This window comes from Carettochelys insculpta, chromosome 5, assembly GCF_033958435.1.
Source record: "Carettochelys insculpta isolate YL-2023 chromosome 5, ASM3395843v1, whole genome shotgun sequence".
In the NCBI taxonomy this organism is placed as follows: domain Eukaryota; kingdom Metazoa; phylum Chordata; order Testudines; family Carettochelyidae; genus Carettochelys; species Carettochelys insculpta.
In genome coordinates this window covers 101776296-101798867 of record NC_134141.1, presented here as the reverse complement: position 1 = coordinate 101798867, position 22572 = coordinate 101776296, and the positions used below count along the sequence as shown (strand labels likewise).

General features: G+C 40.2%; 1 protein-coding gene across 1 annotated transcript in view; it reads right to left on the bottom strand.

Annotated features, from left to right (window-relative positions):
* The window catches only part of OXCT1 (3-oxoacid CoA-transferase 1), a 143235-nt gene that overhangs the window by 20131 nt on the left and 100532 nt on the right, over positions 1 to 22572 (bottom strand). Inside the window, exon 14 of the mRNA XM_074995618.1 lies at positions 10758 to 10847. Within this exon, the coding sequence (XP_074851719.1) occupies positions 10758 to 10847 (90 nt within the window). The remainder of the gene's footprint in view (positions 1 to 10757; positions 10848 to 22572) is intronic.

The following is a 22572-nucleotide window of genomic DNA, read 5'->3' as shown; positions in this document are numbered from 1 at the left end:
TTCTCAGTTTTGAGAGCTCATAACAGCACAAAAATGAGCCCCAGGGTCAGCAAGCTTCTTAGTCATGGCTCTTTATTTCCAGAGTCTCTGTTTTACTCAAAGGATGGAAGTTCGCAAGTACATACAACACTTACCGGAGAAATTATAAGTTCCCACCTCACCCTCCCAGTGATTTAGGAGTCTCTATATTACTGTGACACTACATCTTTATTTAAAGTTTCCTTGTGAAAGTGTTTGTCTGCCATGGACTTCTGTTGTGTGATTTCTCACCCCAACTCATAAGAGTAAACCGAAGAGAAATTCCAACCTCCCTCCCATCCTACTGGCTTCCAGAATCAGAGCTATCCTGGAAAATAATCAAATAAGGTCCCTGAATGAGGGCACACGTGACCAATTCCAGTCCCTAGGAGGCTGTGCCCACAGCCAAGCACAGTTTTTCCTACAGTAAACTCTTTCATATCCAGCATTCTATTATCTGGAGCTCTCAAATAAGCAGCATTTTAACCCTAAGTAAATGTTAGCTATGTTTTCCATAAGTACAGTATAGTAAAAGTAAATACAAATAAATACAGTATAAATTTACAGTGTACAATACTACTATTGTTGGTAAATAAAGTACTCTTCATACACTTTTGTTTGTTTCTTAATATCTAGTCTTGTTTAGTGTTATGCATTGCTGGGTATCTCTCTCTATTATCCAGAATATTTGAATGCCCAGCAATCTCCTGGTCCCAGGGCTGCTAGATATGAAAGAGTTTACTGTTTAACCAAGTGCAGCCCCCCTACCCAGCAAAGATTGCACGCTCACTGAGCATCCTCCCCTTCCCTTGGCACGACGCACAGCAATATACAGAAACAACGGAACTGGACACAACTGTTTCTTCCAAAAGCATTACGCAAAACCCATATGTTTTCTCTCGGAGCATCATCCTGCAAATATTATCAAAAGGGATCTATTTAATTTCCCTCAGGGACACTGTGGGCTTGCCTACACTACCTCCCTACTTCGAAGGGAGCACAGTAAGTAGGGTGTTGGGAGATTATTAACGAAGTGCTGCAGTACATATGTAGCACTTCATTAAGCAAAACCCCCCCGTGGCAACTCTGAAGTGTTAAACTTCAAAGTGCCAGCTTGTGTCTAGCTGCGGCTCGCCTGCCGGTACTTCTAAGTGCCCGAGGTACTTCGAAGTCCCTTTACTCCTCAACATTTTGAGGAGTAAAGGGACTTCAATGTCACCCAGCACTTCAGCTTACCAGCGGGTTAGCTATGGCTACACAGCCACCGGCACTTCAAAATTGCCACATGGGGGATATTGCTTAAGGAAGTGCTGCATATACACTGGAGCACTTCATTAATAATCTCCCGACACCCTACTTACCATCCTCCTTTCAAAGTAGGGAGGTAGTGTAGACACAGCCTGTGTGTTGGCTGAACCATGAAACTTCCTATTACACGAATATAGAAAGAAAATGCTCTGAATGAACATACCCAGACAGATCTTTTCCCTTGGATTACCAGTTGTAGGCATTTGACAGGAGTAGCAGTAAGCATAAACTTTGATGATATCCCACTCATCATCTGATGGTAAATTGTCATTTGTCTTTTATAAACTTCAGAGAAGATCTAATGTGTTGCAAGTCTAAATTAATCAACTGAATTCAGGCATGAATTTTCTGAGTTTTACAACTGTCAGTTCTCCTTAAGTCTCACACCGAACGAGTACCCATACCTCAGCAAAAGCAATTTATAGATGCTGACAAAATGAGCAATCTATGTGGTTGTGCAAGAAATATTTTTTTGTGCGGAACTATTGCTTCATTCTAATTTTATCGGCAAGATCCACATCTGGCATCAAGGTAACTACTCAGATAAAACAAACTCAGTCTTAATGAAAATAATGAGTTAAGGCAGACAGCAATGCTTTCAAATGATCGACTTATGTGGTATATTTCTCAAGGACCTTCTGGCTTTCTGTTCTCATAACAGCCAAGATTGATCTGTGCTATTTTAAAAGTTTTCAGGAACACAGCAAGTACATCATTACGGTCATGTAATATCTCCTCTTGGTATCCTAGGGAGATTGAAATGTGCAGGCTTACAGATGTGATAGCTTGAAGAGAGCATTCATGACCCTGAAAACAGACGCAGCACTTCAGCTTCTCAAAGGAGGTCAGATGAAGATTATTTTATTGCCATTTACCATTTGAGCTGGCTTTTGCTAGCCACACACCTCCATCCACACCTACAGGGCCATGTGCCAATCTGAGAACTCAAATGGGACCAGGGGATCTGTTACTGTTTGTGTTTAAGAGAGGTTGATTGGGTAAAAAGAGCGTAATGGTGTGTGGGACCCCCAGAATCCTAAATCTGGTCCAACCTGTGCTAAAAAGTAGTTTTATTGAGTCTCACGTGTTATTTGGGAGCAATAATGTCATGAATCTACCTTGATGTAACGAAATTAGAACGGTTCACAGCAGAGGAGCAGATGACAGCATAATGGGATGAGCTTTTGTGTGTCAGTTTGGGACAAGGGTAGCTGAGATCAGTTATGATCTCTTTGTTCAATGAGTCACACTGGAGGTCTCCATCTATCTACTACTTCACAAAGGCAACATCACAATACTTCCATATGCATATTTTTTACCATTCTTTGTGGGGAAAAAGGTCCTCATATACATCTAGTTGTTCACCTAACTTGATTTTTATTCCTCATGGCAGACGTAAAGCATGTTTTCCCAAACTGTCTAACGCTGCCTGATCTGTGCTTGTCTGATGGATAAATAAAAGGTCACTAGTCTTTACAAGCAAAAAAGTCACTTGAAAAAAAACTGCAGACAGCAATTACTACTTAAACAACAGTAAAAACATTTTATCCATTTTCTTAATAGATGCCTTCACACTATAAATCACAGCCGATGGGTCAAAAGCCCTTAGCATTCAAATAGTGACAGATAGCCGTGTTAGTCTGTAGTCTATCAAAACAAAAAAAGCAGTCAAGTAGCACTTTAACAAAATGATTTATTAGGTGATGAGCTTTTGTGGGACAGACCCACTTCTTCAGATCATAGCCATAGCGGAACAGTTTTTAACAATTTTTCTGATTTGTCAGCCTGGATAACAATTTTTGGACCTCAGTGTTTTACATATTGAGTCTGTTATGCCCCATTGCTAACTTTGTCCACACATCTATTCTGGAGATATCATCACAGGACCTAACCAGATTATTCACAGAATCACGGGCACATTCTCATGTTCCTCAACTAACATCATATATGTCCTCATGTGCCAACAATGCCCACATACTTTGTATATAGCACAAATGGTAAACGTGCTTCAACAAAGAATGGACACAAAACAGGCATCAAAAAACTCCTAACTCACAAACCTGTCAGCCAGCACTTTAATGGAGTGGGCCATTCTGTTAATGACCTGAAAGTCTGTGTTTTACTGAAAAGGAACTTAAACAATTGTTTACAGAGAGAGTGCTCAGAACTGTTAGTTATATTTAAATTCAACACATTAACACATGGTTTGAACTGGGACAGGATTTACCTGGCCCATTATAAGGATTCTTTTACATACTTTGTTTTATCTAACTCTTGACTTCCCCAACCCACACCCCTCTCCTGCCTCCCCTCTGCTCTTCTGATTTGCCATACTTGATAACAATTTTCAGACCTCTGTGCTTTATACATTGAGTCTATTCTGGTAAGGCTAAGATCTGAAGAAGTGGGTCTGTCCCACGAAAGCTCAACACCTAATAAATCATTTTGTTAGTCTCTAAAGTGCTACTTGACTGCTCTTTTCTTAGCATTCAAGCAATTCTCAAAAAGTTTAAAGGAAGACATACAAACAATGGAGACACTGGTTGCAACTTCATAATAAACATTGAGTTTTATCTTGCACTTAGTGCAGGAATTCAAACTTTTTGCATGTGAGGAAAAATACTGCAAGTTGTCTTCAAAAATACCACACTTACTGTTGAGAACAGAACACATTTTCTGAGAATTTAAAAGCATATCATAACAACCTGGAGGGTCTGTGATTCATCACTGTAGTCAAAGATGTAGAAAGCAATTTAAACCGGTTATAATATAAAAAGATTCAGGAGTGGGGCAAACTCTTCAACAGGGTTGCCTAATGCATCAACCACAGAACATCTATGTGTAACAGATATTTAGCATGGTGACGACATGATAAAACCACCCCACTACATCTAAATCCCTGTGAATTTTGGGACTGCTCAGACTGAGATGTGAACTCTTGGGCTATCTTCCAATATTTAATGTCTACCACTTCTTTCAGATAGTATTAGGAAAGAATATAGAACTAAAAAAATCATAGCTTCAACTGAACAATAATCGGATCACCTTGATTCATACCACAATACAAAATGATGGTTTCTCAAATCTCCAAAGTAAGTGGCATGATAGGAACTAGGTGCTGTCCTTCTATTTATCTTAAAATTCTGCTTATTGCAGAGGGTGCAAACAGCACAGAAGTTATGGTATGGGTAAGTGGGAAGAAAACTACTTTGGTGTTTATGAGGACTGACAATGCCCACCCCATTCAACATTCTTTGCTGATACTGAAGTTACTCTGACAACTCTTAACATTGCAGTATCTTTGGTTGCTATCTAGTTCCTTCGCCCTCTGGCTTCTTCCCTCACTTAGTATTTCTTCTGTTTTCTCCCTCACTACTGACACTCACAGACAGCTCCGAAGCCTTGGAGGATCTGATGTCGTTTTGCTGAAGCCCAACCTTATTCCTCTCTCCTCTGTAGCCTTTTATTACACTTCAATGCCTTTCATCCTAATTTCTGTTAATCCATTATCAGATCTTAATCCTGTGAATTATCTTACTGTTGTTTACCTGTATCTGCTCTGAAGACACTGCAATCTGAACAGACAACATACAAAACAATCTTATCCAAGCCATTGTCTTATGTGCTCAGCTCTGTAATAAAATTATCTCCCAAGAGCAAGGCTAACCTGTATTCATATATTTGTTTCAATTGGCAGGAATGCTGGAGAGGGGGATGAAAGAGCAATCCTCTGATGATTTTGATGTACTACTTAGATGCAGATGAAACAACACTTTGTTCTCAGAGAGAAACACTTTAAATTAGAAGAGTAAGAAGGACCGAACAGAAAATCTGCTCTTGCAGAAAGAGCTACCCCAAGAGAATACTCCTTGCTTCACAAGGGGTGGCTCTCGTGAGGGATCTGCCTGTTCTGTTTTTGACACAGCATCTAAAAATGGTAACAGCAGCTTTCTATTACTGAGTTTTAGATGTATATATTTGCATTTTCTCACTCCTGGGGCAGCAAGAGCAAGTGGTACCAAGAACCAAGAGAGAGGGACAAGCTTCTAAAAGAGTAAGCTCTCCAGAAAGAGCAAAATGCTCAGTGTGAAAAATTAGTTTGTGGGAAAGCTATGATTCCTGCCAGTCTCAGAAATGACAAGTAGATAATCACACAGTATGTTGTATGAGCTGCACATCTACCATACGTTCTGATTATACAGTGCAATAAACCGTTCAAAGAGGAGATAATTATAGACAACAAACAATGAAAATAAATGTTTTTGGTGTTAGTCTTCACCATTTTTCTAAGGGAGGAGAAAGAAAAAGCTAGAGTGGGAGCCCATAAGTATCAACCTTGGAGACTGCATATTTGCTGAAAAACAAAATAACTTACTTTACGTTCGGTAGAACCTTCCCACAGAAAGCAGAGACAGAACAAACAACTCAGGCATTTCCACAACAGGCTCTCAACAAGAAATGCCCATAAGGCATCTCTTGTACCTAAATCCCAAATTACATGTACCTATGCCAGGGCTAGCCTTGGGAAAGTAGTGTCTTGAGTGAACTTGCTGCCTACCTGCTACAGGAAGCCATCTACACACCATGCCTGAGGAAGAGCTCATTCACCAGGTAGGGTAGGTGAGCAAATCAAGCCCAGGTGCCTGTTTCCTGCCCAGGCGTGGAGCAGCAGTGGTGCTGCAGGTGCCATGCTGCTGGGAGGTTGGAGAGGGGACGTGTGAAAGTGCCTGGCTCCGTCCTGCAGTCTTCTTCATCCTCTGTCTCTGCCTCCTAGAAGGGTGTCGCTATTTATTACCTAGCAGCTCAATGCCCTTCTCCAGCTTCCTGACCATGGCCCATCCCCTGATCACAGCACACATTGTTTGGTCAGCTTCAGGCTGTGGTTTTGAAAGTTTGCATCTTCAATTCACTATTCCTGATAAAACATGAAATTTCCATATTTTTAAAGAGAATCTGATTGAACTGTTAAACCTGGTGTGGAAAAGTAATCACTGAAGGAAGGTTAATTTCTTAGCTTTCTTATTTACTGCTAAACAAATCCCCTAAGGCAATCCTGATCTTTACAGACCTAGTTATAAATCCCTAACAAATTGTTTGTATAATAAAAACTTCAATGAGACCATAACTAATTTCTGCCTTCCGCTATCTCAAAGTTACAAAAGGTTGGCTATAGATGTAGAAAAAGAGGTTGGTTGGGTTGTATATTTTTAAAGACCAATGAGACGCTCAACTCTGCTTCCCTCAAGCGGTTCATTGAGTAGCTGCACATGTCAGTCCCAGTTTTGGTACATATACACGGGAGAGAGTGAAATCTTTCACCAGCTACGGCCATTGGGGCCATGCCTCCATCTTCCATGCCTGTGTGTCCCCATTGCTTGAGGGAGGAGCGACCCCAGCTGCCACTCTGCTCCTTCTTACTGTCCATAGCAGTGAGCGACTTTAGCGTTCTTCCCGCGATTGCACTCATTCCATTGTTACATACTTGTTCAGTTACTTTACTTTGTTTTTCTTAATTTTTCCAGCTACAAATATTTGTTGTTAGCCTGCTAACAACATAATAAAGAGTTACATGTTTGTTACTCAGCTGCCTCAGAATCCAGAGCTCTCAGGCCCTATGGCAGAATGGCAATCTCAAGGTTTTAAAATCTGCCCATTGTATGATAAACTATTCCACTGAAGGAGGGACCCAGTACATGCATTTTTTGGCTTTAGTTGGGGCATATTTGGGCAGAGAGTGTGGTTTGTAAGGTTTTTTCAAAACTCAGCCTGATAAGAAAAATCAGAGAAAGAGGTGTTGCACTCTGAAGTCACCTCCAGGGAAGAAGCTTTTGTAATAGTAAGAGTGTTATGATAGATTCCATCAGGCCCAGCCAAGACTGGGACACCATTATGCTAAGTAATGGATAAACACAGAAAGAGACAGTCCCTGTTCAGAAGCGCTTGTGCTCTCAGGGCTTGATTCTGCAAGATGCTGAGCGTTTCAAACCCTCAACTCTTTTCTCATTGACATCAAATTAGTGTAAAGAAAACTCTTCTCAGGAAACCTTAAAGTATCACAAGCAACTGCATGAAAGCAAGTACTAATTTGAGTGTGCCTACCCCATAGTAAGGCTCTATTGTGGTGCAGTATAGCATAGCAGTTTACAACAATTTTTAAAACTAAACTAAGATTTCTGTTTGTTAACACTTGACATAAAAGTTTCTCTGTGAAACTGAAGTATTTTTATACTATAAATAGCTTTTTCAAAAGCTATGCAGTGCTTTTTTTTTTTTTCAGTTGTTTAATATTTATGCACCACAATTCTCTTCCAAACACGTACAAGATATTTAAATGTGACATTAGAGTAATCATGGGTTCCTCTACAATACCAATTTGGTGGTCTCATATATAGCACTCACTAACAAGTTTACAGGTTTTAAACCCTGAGCCTCTTCACTGGCTCCACGCAGTACGTACTACTTACTCAAAATCTGTTTTCTCCCTCAAATTCTAACATCACAGCTGTTTTAGAACAGAACTGCTATGAATATACGTCTTTAAGACCTTTGCACAACAGGAAATACTTCAATATGCAACATTACAACCTTATGGAAGGTATTTCTCGTTATGTGACAAAGATAACTGAGACCAGTAATTTCTGCATTGCAGCTGTTTTGCTGGTATGAAGAGAAAGAGCAACACCTTAATACAGTGTCAGGAATCTATTATTTTAGTTGTCTTCCAAAGCAAAATATATAACTGAATTGACAACATATTAAAATACAAGAAGAAACCTTGGATTTGGTAAATCAACGTATCCTTCATTAATGCTCTTGCTACACGCTACTAAGGTACACGTTCGATACTGTACTGCAAACAGTCTAAGCACAGAAATCTCATGTGAAGCACTCAGAGGTAAAGGCATTGGGGAGAGTCTGGCTCAATTTTTCTGATGGTATAAATTAATACAGCTCTGTTGATTTCAAGGGAGGAGCACCGATTTACACCAGCAGAAAATTTGGTCTTTTATGCCCTGTGACATGAACAGAAGTATTGATACCATTCAGCTCCTTATTTTAAATTGCAATGACTCCGAATTCGTATTCTGTCAAGCACACAGGATTTGATACAATTTTAATTTCATTGAATTAGTTATGCAGGATCCATAATGTCAACTCTACCCTTTTAACTAAAGAACAGAGGCATTGTGGTCAACGGCTGTATGTCAGCAATCTGCTTCACCCATGTTCCGAGGAACAGCCCTTCATGATGGAGAGCAACCAATTAATTTCACATCGATCCCTGAACTGCTATATGGTGACAGTGGCATTAATACTATCCTTTGTCATGTATGAACTGGTGAAAGATTCCACAAGCCATTTTCTAGATTCTGGGTAGTTTTCATGAAAACTATCATTGCTACTTTGTCACAGACTTTAATGCCTCAAGGTCACCAAATGTGAACTCCCATATATCACAGGCTACCAACATCATCTAGCATTTAGGTCCCCAAGCTCTGCACTTCATCTGCAGGAAGGAGTGACGCTCACTCAGCAGGAGAACAGCTGGTTTACCAGCCAACAGGGCACAGCATCATACAGAGGGGTCAGGACAGCTGGCAGAGACAGTCATTCCAATTCACATTGGGGAGAGGAGGCCACAGGAGCCCTGGAGCCGGGGCCTTGCCCCACTTTTGTCTCTCTCTCCCCCCCAGTCTAGACTGCTTTCCAACTCCAAGTTCCAATTCAAAACCCTCAGGCTCCACCTCTCCCCTTTGTCTGCAGCACAGATGGGGCACCTGGTTGCCTAGGTTACCCTCAGCAGGCGCACCACACCCTTTGTGAGCCACACACGCCTATCCCCCGCTACATCAAACACAGTAACTCAAACAATGGCACTTCGAACATTGAATAATGTGGACCAGGGCGCTGAGGTAGCACTGAGTGTTTTCTCACTCTTACGTTTGCCTGGCTAACTAACCTTCCTTTGCAGCATGTGGGTGACAGGGACTTAACAAAATTATTTGACTATATCTCACGTAAACATTTCCCTGCCATTGCATGGACCTTGAGAATATGTACACCTTGGTTCCTTCTGTTGTCTGCCTATGACACATAGTCTAGATTTCTCTGCACTGTAGTACTTTGCTCTAGCTCCAGCTGCAACCACCCCAGATGCTGCTGAGGAAGGACAGAGAGAAAACGCTCAGGCTATGGGTACACAACATTCCCCTTTTGGAGGAGGCATGCAAATAGAGGAGTGCAAAAATGCAAATGAAGTGCTGATTTACAAATTTCGTGCTTCATTTGCGTAATCTCTTCCAACTGCCATTTCGGAAGAGAATTTTTCCGAAAGCAAAAACAGCAGTGTAGACAGGGTTCCTTTGGGAAAAGTCCCTGTTTTCCAGAGAACCCTTCTTCTATTTTCAAAACAAAAAAGCAGTCAAGTAGCACTTTAAAGACTAACAAAATAATATAATTATTATTATATTATTATTTTGTTAGTCTTTAAAGTGCTACTTGACTGCTTTTTTGTTTTGATAGTTATAGACTAGCACAGCTTTTTCTCTACTTCTTCTATTTTGTTTCATGAAGAAAGGTTCTTTCAAAAACGTGTTTTTACCCCCTGAAAGGAACCCCATCTACACAGCTGTTTTTGCTTTCGAAAAGAGTTTCTTCCGGAACTGCGATCACATATTATGCAAATGAGGCATGAGATTTGTAAATCAGCACTTCATTTACACTTTCAAGCTCCCCCACTTGCATTCCTCCACCGAAAGGGGAATGCAGTGTAGCCATAGCCTCTCTTGTCTTAGGTATTTTCTTTCTATAGTCTACCAGCATCTACAAGTTTAGCTTAACTGTGACTCTTAAATATTTTAGGAGACTGTACAACTCTCTTCTGCAACGGAAGTGTCCAGCCAATGTTGTGCTGCTTCCCAAGGTGGTGCCTGGCCACTTAGACCCCTTCATTGTTTGCTCTACAATCCCTGCATTCATTGTTTACCAACAAGGAAAGTTTCTACCTTTAGATTTGTGATGCAGCAACGTAAAGCAGATTGTCTAAAATCATGCAGATAGGGCTCATTTCACTGAGCTGTCACTATCAATTTGGACAGCAATTTCAACAGGTATTTCTTTTCCTTGAAATGAAACGAAAGTTCATGGAAAACTTCTTTTTCTCAGTTGGTTGTAAGGCGAAGAACAAGTACCACTGATAGCATCTGCTGTTTATCCACCATTTTGTACACACATCAAAATTACCCTCAAGAATGGGTATGATTTCAAAATATTAAATTATTTTTAAATCAAAGATTTGAATCCAAGAAACAAGTGTCCTGAGACTGGCAGCAACACTCTCAAACATCTCCACAGTGAGCATAAAGTAACTTGTTATAGTGAAAAATACTCATTTAGACCTGGCCATCGAAAAAAAAGAGAGAAAACTTTACCTTGGCTGAGTGCTCCATGGTGACAATCACTTTGGTTCGTGAACTAGACACAAGGTCCATAGCGCCGCCCATTCCTTTCACCATCTTGCCCTAAAACAGAGTTTTGAAAAGCAGACTCAAATGCCTGGGCACATTTGTTGTGAGAGGAGCCAGTTTAAACACGAGACAAACATTTTCCTGCACAGAGAGGGAGTTGCTCCAGAAACGTAATGTGTTTGCCAATTTTCTGTGCAAACCCTCCACTATATATCATGATCAGCACTGTTATGGGATTCAAAGGTCCAGAGGTGCCATTACAGCATGCAGAGACAGTCATTCCAATCCATCATGGGGAGAGGAGGACTGACAGGTGCCCCCACCTGGGGTTTAGCCCAGCCCTCAGCACCAGCTAACTGCCTTCCAACTCTCCCCTCACCTTCCAACTGCCAGCCTCTGATTCAAAGCAGCTGGTCTCCTTCCCCCTCTTTGCTCAGGGACAGTGGTGTTATCAGGCATCTTAGGTGACAGACAGCTGGGGGTCATCCCCAGCCTATGTGAGCTGCTCAGCCTGTCGCTCGCACACATCCCTCACTACATCACAACTGCCACCTGACAGAACAACACGGAGGGGAAACAAGGAGCCAGGTGTATTCTGGTGGCCCATTCCAAGAACAGACTGCTCTAGCTAGTGTGGATAAGCAAAAAGTCATGAATCAAAACACATGGTCAAAGTCATCGTGGGTGTAACTCAATGGAAGACAAAGGAAATAGGCACAAATTCAGTAATGGATTTAAGCACACAATTATTTTTAAGCCATGTGACTTGTCTCACTGATTTCAGTGGTAGGTCCTTAACTTTATACATGAGTAGTCTCACTGACTTCACAGCCTTAGTCTTTTACTGAACTGGAGTCACAGGGTCCCTGAGAGATTAATTTGGTTCCTGTAGTGCAACAATGTTAGACCACATTATAAAAGTGCGATGTTAATCCCTAAACTGATAGTTTTGTTTTTTTTTGGCAGAAGAAATTTTTGTTGGCTAAAAATTAGTAACAAGCAGATCTGTGCATGCGCTGATTTGAAAACTATGCGCTTAGCACCAAGCCAACTCAAGCTGCTGCATCTGATTCGCACCAGAAGTCTTTGCTATGTTTTGGAAACAGGTGAGTAAGTAAATATGGATCAATATTGATTTCTCTTGGTTCCTCATTCATTGTTTCCTACTTTTGTGATAGGCATTATTCCTTTTAAAGTGTGACATAAATCAAGAGGCCAGAAAAGATCATGTAATCATCCAGTCTGCTTTCCTACGACACAGGCCACAATACTTTCCCAAAATAATCCCTAGAGTGTATCTTTCAGACAAAACACAGACTTTATGGAGAATCAGCTACAAACCTATTTTTTTTCCAATGGTCAGATCCTCTCATGGTTAAAACTTAACACCTTATTTCCAGTCTGAATTTGTCTAGCTTCGATTCTCTAACACTGGATCATGATACACATTTCTCTGCTATACAGGAGAGAGTCGTCTGTTTCCCCATATAGGTATTTACCAGTTGTAACCCCTTCACCTTCTCCTTTTTTGTGCAAAATGCACTGAGCTCCTTGAAGCTATCACTATAAGGAAGACTTTCTAATTCTTTAATCACTCTTGTGGTCCTTCTCCGAACCCTTTCCAACTTATCAAGATCCTTTTTGAAATTCTGGTATAGAACTGGATGTACTATTCCAGCAGCAGTCACACCGGTGCCCAATACAGAGGTAAAATAATCTTTTGATCTCTCATCAAGTTTCCTGTGATTATGCCTCCCAGGATCACATTCTCTCTTTTGACCACCACATCACATTGAGAACTCAAGTTCAGCTGATTAGCCACAATGGGCCATTAATCTTTTTCAGAGTCTATGCTTCCCAGGATAGACTCCCTTAGTCTGTAGGTATGACCAACATTATTTGTTCCTAAATTCACACATTTACATTTAACCATATTAAATATATATATTTTACTTTTCCCAATTAACAAAGAAATCCACAACTTCCCCAATTTGTGTGTCACTTGCCAACCTTATCAATGATGATTTTAGTTTTTCTTTCAGGTCATTGACAAAAATATTAAGCAGCTTACAGCAAAGAACCACTTCCTGTATGACCCTCAGTGGAAATATTTATGACTCCCTGAACAAAATATTTTGAGACTTGTCAGTCACCTAGTTTTTAATCCACATTGTGTGTGCCATGTTTTCATATTCCTATAGTATTTTTTTTTAAATCAAAGTACTGTGCAGTACCAAATCAAACACCTTACACAAGTCTCAGTGTATTAGGCCAACATTTGCCACAAAACTTGAAGAAACGACTTTTTCCATAAACCCATGTTGATTTGCATTAATTACCTTACTCTTATTTCATTCTTTATCGAGTCTCATGTCAGCAGCTCTATTTTCCTGCCCAGGATCTGTGTATGGCTGCCAGGCCTATATTTACCAAAATCATCCCATTTACCCTTTAAAAAATTGTTCACATTAGCTTTCTTCCAGTCTTCTGGAAGTTCCCCAGTGCTGCAGGACTTATTGATCATCACAATTAATGTTCCAGCAAGCTCCTGAACCTGCTTTTTAAACCTCTTGGATGCAAGTTATCTAGACAAGGTCATTTTACAATGTCTAAGTTTAAAAGCTTCTATTTACATTGTCCTGAGATGCAAGCGGAGGAAAAGACTGCTAGCATCACCTTATGATGAGACTATGTAACCTGTTTCGCCCTAAATACATAACTGCACGCAATGCTGTACTGGATATAGAGTGATTGTGGTGTATATTTAACTGTTTTTCTTTTCAGTTTGCTGCTGAAATAAACTAAAATGGTTCATCAGTCTCTGTCTACAGGTGTGCTCTGCGTAAAACTGTCAAGCAATTTGAGAATAAGCATCTAATAAAGTACTTACTGTCATGAAGGTTTTATTGTTGTTCTTCCTTTGCATGGTTGTTTAAGTAAAAATAGTAATCTTGACTGAAATACAGGTTTTTTTTCCCCTTTTGTAAATGGGAAACAGAGCAATGATGGGCCCAACCATCTGGAAAGAGACATTTATGGGGAGCTTCCAAATGTAAAACATTTTCCTGATAATTCTTTCTTTTCCATTTATTTCCTGCTGTCCCTATGAGCCATGACATTAAGCACGTGGTGTTTCAGATCATATAGCTGTCTACCTCTTTCTACTTACTTACAATATGTTCATTGGTCATATTAATAATTTGCATTAAATCATTAGATTTTCATTCAAAATGTAAACATTTTACTAGCTCTCAATTACTAAAGATGCTGATCATAATTACACAAAACATTTTCAATCTTCTCCAAAATTGAGACAAAAAATAACCTGGAAGAGTTTGCTTGATTCATACAGTACAAAATACTTGTTTGAAACAGCAATCCTTAAAATGAATGTTGACATTTCCATTGGATAGCACTTCTCTGTGTCAGATTTGTGCACTGGATGCTAATTGACAGCAGTACCCAAACCCTTCCCTGAAAACCCTGAAATACAGAGTTCTGCGGAGGCTGAATTGTCATTGCAACCACCACCTTGCAAACATTTATCCCAGGCATGGCACAAGGAAAGCTAAAGGTGTGGCACTGTTGAGTTATAAATTATGCCACTCCAGTCATTACCATGCCCACATGAGGATGCTGACACCTCCTTATAGGGACCCTAGTGGCTTTGTTTCCTTCAGTTATCTGGAGAGCCGCCCTGACTAGGGCTGGGGCTATGTCTACACTTACTGGGAATGTTGCGATGCAATTTTAAGTATGCCAATTGCGTACCTAAAACTGATTTTGCAGCCATCAACATTGGTCCCTGTCCTCACTGCAGAATGCTGGCTGGAAGCGCTCCTCTTGCTGGCATTCCTTGATCCTTGTGGCTTGCAAGGAGTTCTGGGGTTGACAGTGACCACGAAACAGCACCCCAGAAGACTGGACCTAAGCATTCGATCTTCCGTGGCCAGTGTAGACCTAGCCTCAGAGAGGAAGAGTGCTAATGGTGGGGCATGACAAGTCTGCAGCTGGAGAAATTCTCCTCTATGGCCCAGGAATGAGGACTCTGCGTCCCTCTATGTATGTGGAGAAAGTGTCAGCTGAACACAGTGGCTTTTGGATCCTGGCATCAAGTCTTTGTTGCTGATAGCGGGGAGGGGAAAGAGCATTTGTGTTCTAATAGGTTGAAAATAAATTGATTGAAACAACATCACACAACTATTTGAAGAGGTTATGCACTCTGCAAGTGAAATAACTCATATTCCTCTTTCTGTGGTCCCTACTAGTATCACCTGGGGGTCATGACAGTCTAAATGCTGAAAAGTAGGGTTAATGGCTCCCCAAATAAGGATTCACTTTTGTTCCTTTATGCTGAAAATAGTCACTCAAACAAAAGCAAAGGCGCAGATCTTGGTCTGCTTTAAGTGAAAACAGAGCTCTGGGTACTCAGTAGTACCTCCTACTATTGCTGCACATTTCCAAGGGATTTCTGTTACTTTTAAACCTCTATGCTAGATTTAATTGCAGTCAACACATACCAGATTGGTTGTTAAATGATCTGAGTGCCTTGTGAGCAAAATAAAGCCTCTCAAAAATAAACATTTACTCTTCCTGGAAACTGTCTGCAACAGCAGCCAACAGTTATGTGAAATTTCTGCTAAAAGCTAATTAGGACTGATGGTGCTGGGCACGCAGGAGGCACTGGATTTGAGAGGCAGAACTACATTGTTTCACTAAACATAAAAGTTACAATGTTAATTTCTATTTCATTTTCTCTTAAATAGGAAATGAATGAAGTAGTTACAACAGGTCACTCTGCATCTTGATTGAACACTCTTTATAGAAATGTTGTAATTAAATAATCTGCAATAAGTAGTGAGACCAACAGCATTAGTCGGCTCCTGGGAAAAAGCCAGAATTATTTTAAAATTGGCAAATGATAAAAAACACACCCTAACATTTATTAAACTACCCTTTAAGCTTGTACAGGGTTCAGTATTTGAACCGTTGTGGGTGATGTTTTTCTTTAGGTACACCCTTAACCCTAAGAAGTACGTTAAAGGAACTTGTTTGGGAAAGATTTATTTTAGTGCACTGGTTCAAATTCTCTCCAGTACCAAGCGTTGTAATAAGAACCTTCTTAATTAGAGGGCTGAGATTAGGAGGAAAAAGTGTTTCATATGAGCTCTATGCCTTCCCTAAAGTAAAGATACAAACAAAACAGGGGGTAGGAGGGATAGGAAGAGGCTTACTGTTGCTTTCCTCCTTTCTGCCACCATAGCTGCTACAAAAAGTGCACAAGGATGGGATGAATCCTCCCTGCCTCCTGCCATGCTTTCAGCACTTTAGGTAAGGCAGAAATCAGAGATACCTTGGGAAGTCATGACTCCTGTTCAGATATTGCAAAGATGCTCTGCATCTTTTGCTCCCTTTGAGGTTCACAGTGGCTTGCAACTAACCAAAGAGGTTTTCCAAGAATGTCCACAAGGTGCAGAGCAGCATCTGTGCCAGTCAATAGGAAAAAGACCCCTCCAGAGGGATTCAATGAAAAGAACTGGGCTGTAGAGCTGATTCAGCAAATGAAAGAACAGCTCTGATAACTCCCTGTATGATCAAGAAATAAGGAGTGTTTAAATGAACACACACCTCCATAAGAGGAAATGGAGACCAATTCCTTAATCCGTGCTCACTGCTGGTCAGATGCTTATGGTTTAAAACACAATGTAAGTAGCTTATCACCATAGGTGCTGGAACTAGGAGCACTGGGCATGCAGCAGTACCCTCTGGTTTGATGTGGTTTCCATCATTTACAGGGTTTACAGTTTAGTTTAATTGATCTCAGCAGCCCCATGCAAAACTTGCTCTAACAAGAAGGCTGATCACCTCAGTCAGCTGGATGCCATCAGGGTCTTTTAAATCAATATGAATGGTGTCTGCCTTACTTTCCTCAACTACTGATGGGAAACCATATGCTTCGCTTTGTGTTCTGGATTACTAAAAGGGGTGATTCCACAATTCTTACTCCATCTCCACCAAGCGATACATATAGCCATCGAAAAACCAGAGTGACTGATCTAAATACTCAGTTGAGATGTTAAGTAACTATCTGGAAAGATCCTGATGGGGAAAGAAATGGGAATTTGGCATTAATTCTGATTAATTTCCAAGAATCAGATATTCATTTGCCTTCTTGTTGCAGAGCTAAGGAAAAGGATGACAAACCTCACAAAAACAAACAGGCGGAGAGGAGTAGAGTCCGGATGACTTTCCCACCTTCCTATCCCTTCTTAAAGCAGACCTGGTTTGGATGCCATCAGCCTAGTGAGGATGGGGTAGGGAGGTGCAGAAATGGGAACCAGTTGCTATTTCCAGCATCCTTGTTAAGCAAAGGGGTTAGATCTTGCAGGACATTGTGAATGATAGTAAGTGATTGAACCAACATTAACTCCACTGTGGTGCTGTCTCTGCTTGGAGACATGGTCCCACAAAGTATGGGGCTTATAATGCACTCAAAAGGTAAACTTGAAATCTGTGTGTGGAATCTTCTGCTCTGCCAGTCTACACAGTAACCCCCAGTAGTACTCATGACTCCCCATCCTTAGCCCTGGAGGCTCCTCCTCCTTCCATAAGGCTGCTATCACCATTCACATATGTATAGGATGCACAACCTGTATAAACGGGTAATCTGAGCTGAAGACCATAATGAATACCCAGAAAATATTATCTGTACTACGTTTCTGTAGGATATAATAAAAAAAAAATCAGTTATCACCAAGCCCTAGGGAAGACCTAAACTGCAATGAAGAAAACATCTGAGGATAAATAATGTTATATAAAGAAAATAATTAGGTGTACATATAAATATTGTAAATATGATATTGTACATCAATTTGCTCTATTCATAAGGGAAAAGAATGCTCACAGCAGTTTACTTCTAAAAAGAAAAAATCGCTCCTGTTCCAATATCTTATTTTTCATTTCTTCAGTGGAGGAAAGAACTAGACTGAAAAAGCGTAAGAAACTGCTCTAGAATATACCTGCTCTGTCATTTATTTTAGTGACTGTAGGGCCTCAAATGGCACATAAGAATGGCCACACTGGGTCAGACCAAAAGGTCCATCCAGCCCAGTATCCTGTCTGCCGACAGTGGTCAATGCCAGGTGCCCCAGAGGGAGTGAACCAAATAGGTAATGATCAAGCCATCTCTCTCCTGACATCCATCTCCAGTCTCTGACAAACAGGCTATGGACACCATTCCTTACCCATTCTGGCTAAGAGCCGTTAATGAACCTAACCTCCATGAATTTATCTAGCTCTTTTTTAAACCCTGTTACAGTCCTACCCTTCACAGTCTCCTCTGGCAAGGAGTTCCACAAGTTGACTGTGCACTGTGTGAAGAACTTCCTTTTATTTGTTTTAAACCAGCTGCCCATTGATTTCATTTGGTGTCCCCTAGTTCTTATATTATGAGAACAAGTAATTCCTTATATTATGGGAAAAGTAATTTTTCCTTAATCATTTTCTCCACATCACTCATGATTTTATATACCTCTATCATATCTCCACTTAGTCTTCTCTTTTCTAAGATGAAAAGCCCTAGTCTCTGTAATCTCTTTCCATATCACACCTGTTTCCATACCCCTAATCATTTTAGTTGCCCTTTTCTAGTGCCAAAATATCTTTTTTGAGATGGGGGACCACAATGGTAAGTAGTATTAAAGAGGTGGGCATACCATGGTTGTATATAAGTGCAATAAAATATTCTCCATCTTATTCTCTCTCTTTCAACATCCTGTTTGCTTTTTTTGACTGGTGCTGAACACTGTATGGATGTTTTCAGAGAACTATCAACAATGACTCCAAGATCTCTCTCCTGATTAGTTGTAGCAAAATTAGCTCCCATCATATTGTATGTACATTTGGGGTTATTTTTTCCAATGTGCATTACTTTACATTTATCCACATTAAATTTCATTTTCCATTTTACTGCCCAGTCACTTAGTTTTGTGAGATCTTTTTGAAGTTCTTCACAATCTGCTTTGATCTTAACTATCTTGAGCAGTTTAATATTGTCTGAAAACTTTGCTACCTCACAGTTTACCCCTTTCTCCAGATCATTTATGAATAAGTTGAATAGGACTGCTCCTAGAACTGACCCTTGGGGAACAACACTAGTTACCCCTCTTCATTCTGAAAAATTACCGTTAACTCCTACCTTTTGTTTCCTATCTTTTAACCACTTCTCAATCCATGAAAGAATCTTCCCTCTTACCCCATGACAACTTAATTTACAAAAGAGCCTTTGGTGAGGGACCTTGCCAAAGGCTTTCAGGAAATCTAAGAATTACACAATTACAGAATTATTGCAATTATATTGCCATCTCTGACAGCTAGATTAGATTTTACACAGAGAGACTAACTGAAGGAACATTAGCAAGGAATACTAAAAAGTCATTAATGGTATTGTTGTGGCAGTAGAGTGGGTGAAAGAAATAATGCAGAAATAAACAGTTACAGACCTTGCATGCAATAATTGTGTCATTACATGCTATTAGATATACACAGCAAAGTTTTTTTCAAAAAAATGACTTGTCTAAAGTCAACTTCTAAAATATGTATTTAACCATTAAATAGTCCACTTGATCTTCAAAAATGTTAAATGCCCAATTTACTTTTGAACTTCCACAACAAAACCTAGAATTAAAAGACATTAGATACAATTTTCCTAAGATTTAGGCTCCTAAGTAATCTACAAACTTTTAAAAAATTCTCACGATATCTTTTCCCTAAAATTTAGCATGCTAAAAAGTAACCGTGCTGGTGATGTTAAATATTTATTTCTAGAACAGAAAAGTAATTTAAAATAGGGCATATGCCTGAAGGAAAGTGTGTCCATTTTTATTAAGTTATTTTCCCATAAAACTAATTCAAAATGGCTGCCGGCACTGAATTAAAATAGCAAAGTGAAATTCAAATGAATGCACTGAAATTGCATCTAAAGAGGTACTTAAGCCAATCTCCTATTGCTGTGCAGCTTTCAAATGCATGCAGTCTATACAGATGTAAATTACAATTAAAGGGCTAGAGAACATCAAATTAAGCTTTCCATTGAGCTGTACACGGCCCCACCAAAACATAGTCCATGTTGTGCAGTGGTTGTTAAAAGTCACTTCCAAGAACAACCTACATAATATCCATGCTCGTGCGGTGATTATGGCTCCACAGTTCAGGGCACAGTTAAGGATTTTTTTTTTTTTACATATGTTCTGGTGTTGAAACAGGCAGTGAAAAATTTTAGTCTGAAAAAGTTGATTGCTACAGGAAGCTATGTAAGGGCTTGTCAACACTGTTTCCACCTCACGCCCCAAAAAATCCACCCCTTTTTCCAGAAAAACCCTTGTGCCCACACTGAGAAGCTTGTTATTCTGGAATAATGGGGCATTTAATTCCTAATAGTAATGCCACCAAAACAAACAAACTTTCACTGATCTCCTCCTCAATTTCAAAATTGACTCAGTATGTAACTAAGCAGGGGTAATTACAACTTAATTGGCATAGCAGGAGGCACCCCATCGTTGCTCCATTTCAACATTAGGTTCTCTAGTATGAACGGTCAATTTCAAAATGCTCTTGCAGTGTGAACGCTCTTCACAGAAATAATTTATTTTGATGCTAGAACATTGAAAGAAGTTATTTCTGGGGGAAAAAAAACCCTGCAGTATAGACACAGCCTAAGTCAGATTTCTTATTTCCCTTCAATAAAAAGCAGAGGGGAACATCGATTACTATCCCGATTGTTTTCGGAAGCGTAGCTGTGTGAGGCTGTTGCAGCAAAAACAATCCGAGCACCTTAAAGACTAACAGATTTATTTGGGCATAAGCTTTTGCGGGCTGGAGCTCACTGTGTCATATGCACCAAGTGGAAACTACAGCTAGGCAGGGATATATATACCCACATGTAAAGATGGAAGTGTTACATTACAATGCAGAGGACCAGTGCAAATGAGGCCCATTCACACGGGAGATGGGGCCCACTCCCAAGAGCTGATGAGAAGGTGAGAATACCAGATGGGGGAAAATTACTTTTTGTAGTGAGCTATCCTGTCCTAGGCCCTACTCAGACTCAATCTGACAATGCCAAATTTGCACATGATTTCCAGAGATGCCGTTTCACACTGCAGTCTGATTTTGCAGTTTTGTGGCTTAAGTATGGCAACTTTCAAGTCTGGTATGGAAAGTCCAAGGAGGCTGAAGTGCTCTTCTACCAGTGTTTGAATGTTACCACTCTTAACATCTGATTTGCACCCATTTCTTTTCATCCCTATGAGCTCTATACTCCCCCTATGCTATGAGGTGTGGAGAAGGGAAAATCAAAATACAACCGGAGAGAAAAACCTCACATGGAATTGGAAGGCAGAACAGAGCTAACATAATATACTTTACTCTTCCTTTCAACCTGCAGTGGCCTCTCTATGGCTCTCTGTGTGTGTGTGTGTGTGTGTGTGTGTGTGTGTGTGTGTGTGTGTGTGTGTGTGTGTGTGTGTGTGTGTGTGTGTGTGGGGCCAGTGGTTAAAGTGGGGTTGGGGGACCCCCCCCCCAGGGAGGGCATGAAATTTCATAAGTGGAGCACAGCATAATTGGCTGCTGGGTCTCAGGATCATCCATCTCATTAAAAACATTGCAATGTTACACATCCATAAAAACAGTATTCAAGTTTACATAAAGTTTTTACTTTCTATAGACTTACCTTCTTACACGTGCTGAAAGTGGTTTTTTTACATGATCATAACTGAAAGTTGTCAGTCTGCATTACATTTCACAGGTTCAAGGTGTGGGGTGGGTGCTCTGCTAACTGCAGAGAAGAAAAGTGGAGCCTAATGTAAAAAGCTTGCTCACTCCTCTCTACAGCTATAAGGGATCTGAAGGACTTCCAGGTGTGTATTTGTTGCGAGCAAGGCAGGTGGAACCAGAAACTACTCTACATTACATGCTTCACTAAATAAGCAGAAATCTGCAAAGAAGTCAATGCTGATGGCTATAATTTAAATAATGTTATCACGGAGAAACTGCAGAACTCCAGGAAGTGTAAGAATCCAGGTAACTGCAGATTCCCCAGTCTGGAGTTAACAAATCTACTCCCACCATATTTTCTGTTTCAGGCAGTTTGGGGTAGCTGCTCCAAATGCAGTGGGAATTAGCCACAAATATTCAGAGATGTTCAAATTCAAAACACTTAATTAGCCTAAATATTTTCTGTTTCTATCAGTTGCTTATTTTGCAGCACCCCATAATCATTCCATTACCTACAATAATAATGCAAGAAGTGTGTCTTGCATCTTAACACATAATTTGGAAGTCAGAAATAAATGTATAATGGTTGATATTCATAGAGCACTAGACTTGATGAATGGGAGAGACTTGATCAGGGATGTTATCAAGCCCACTCTCTGGCATGGAAGGAACGGTCCTTACAATACAATTTCTCATACTTCTAATTTTTTTTATTTCTTACACGTGGCATCTTCTGCCACTTCACTTGGGAGGCTACACTATAGCTGAATGAATTTCACCATTAGGGTTTTTATACAGATATCTCCCCAGCTTAATCCCGGCTCTGACTTCACTGACTTCAATGGAGTTACACCAAGGGTGAATCTGGCCCACAATCTAAATTATTAAAGAGGAGTCAGAGAGAAGAGGACTCAAACATTTTAGTGCTATAGCTAGTTCATAAAACACAAAAGTAATGGTTCAGTTTCATATTAAATCCCTGCTTTAAATCTGACAGCAGCTAATT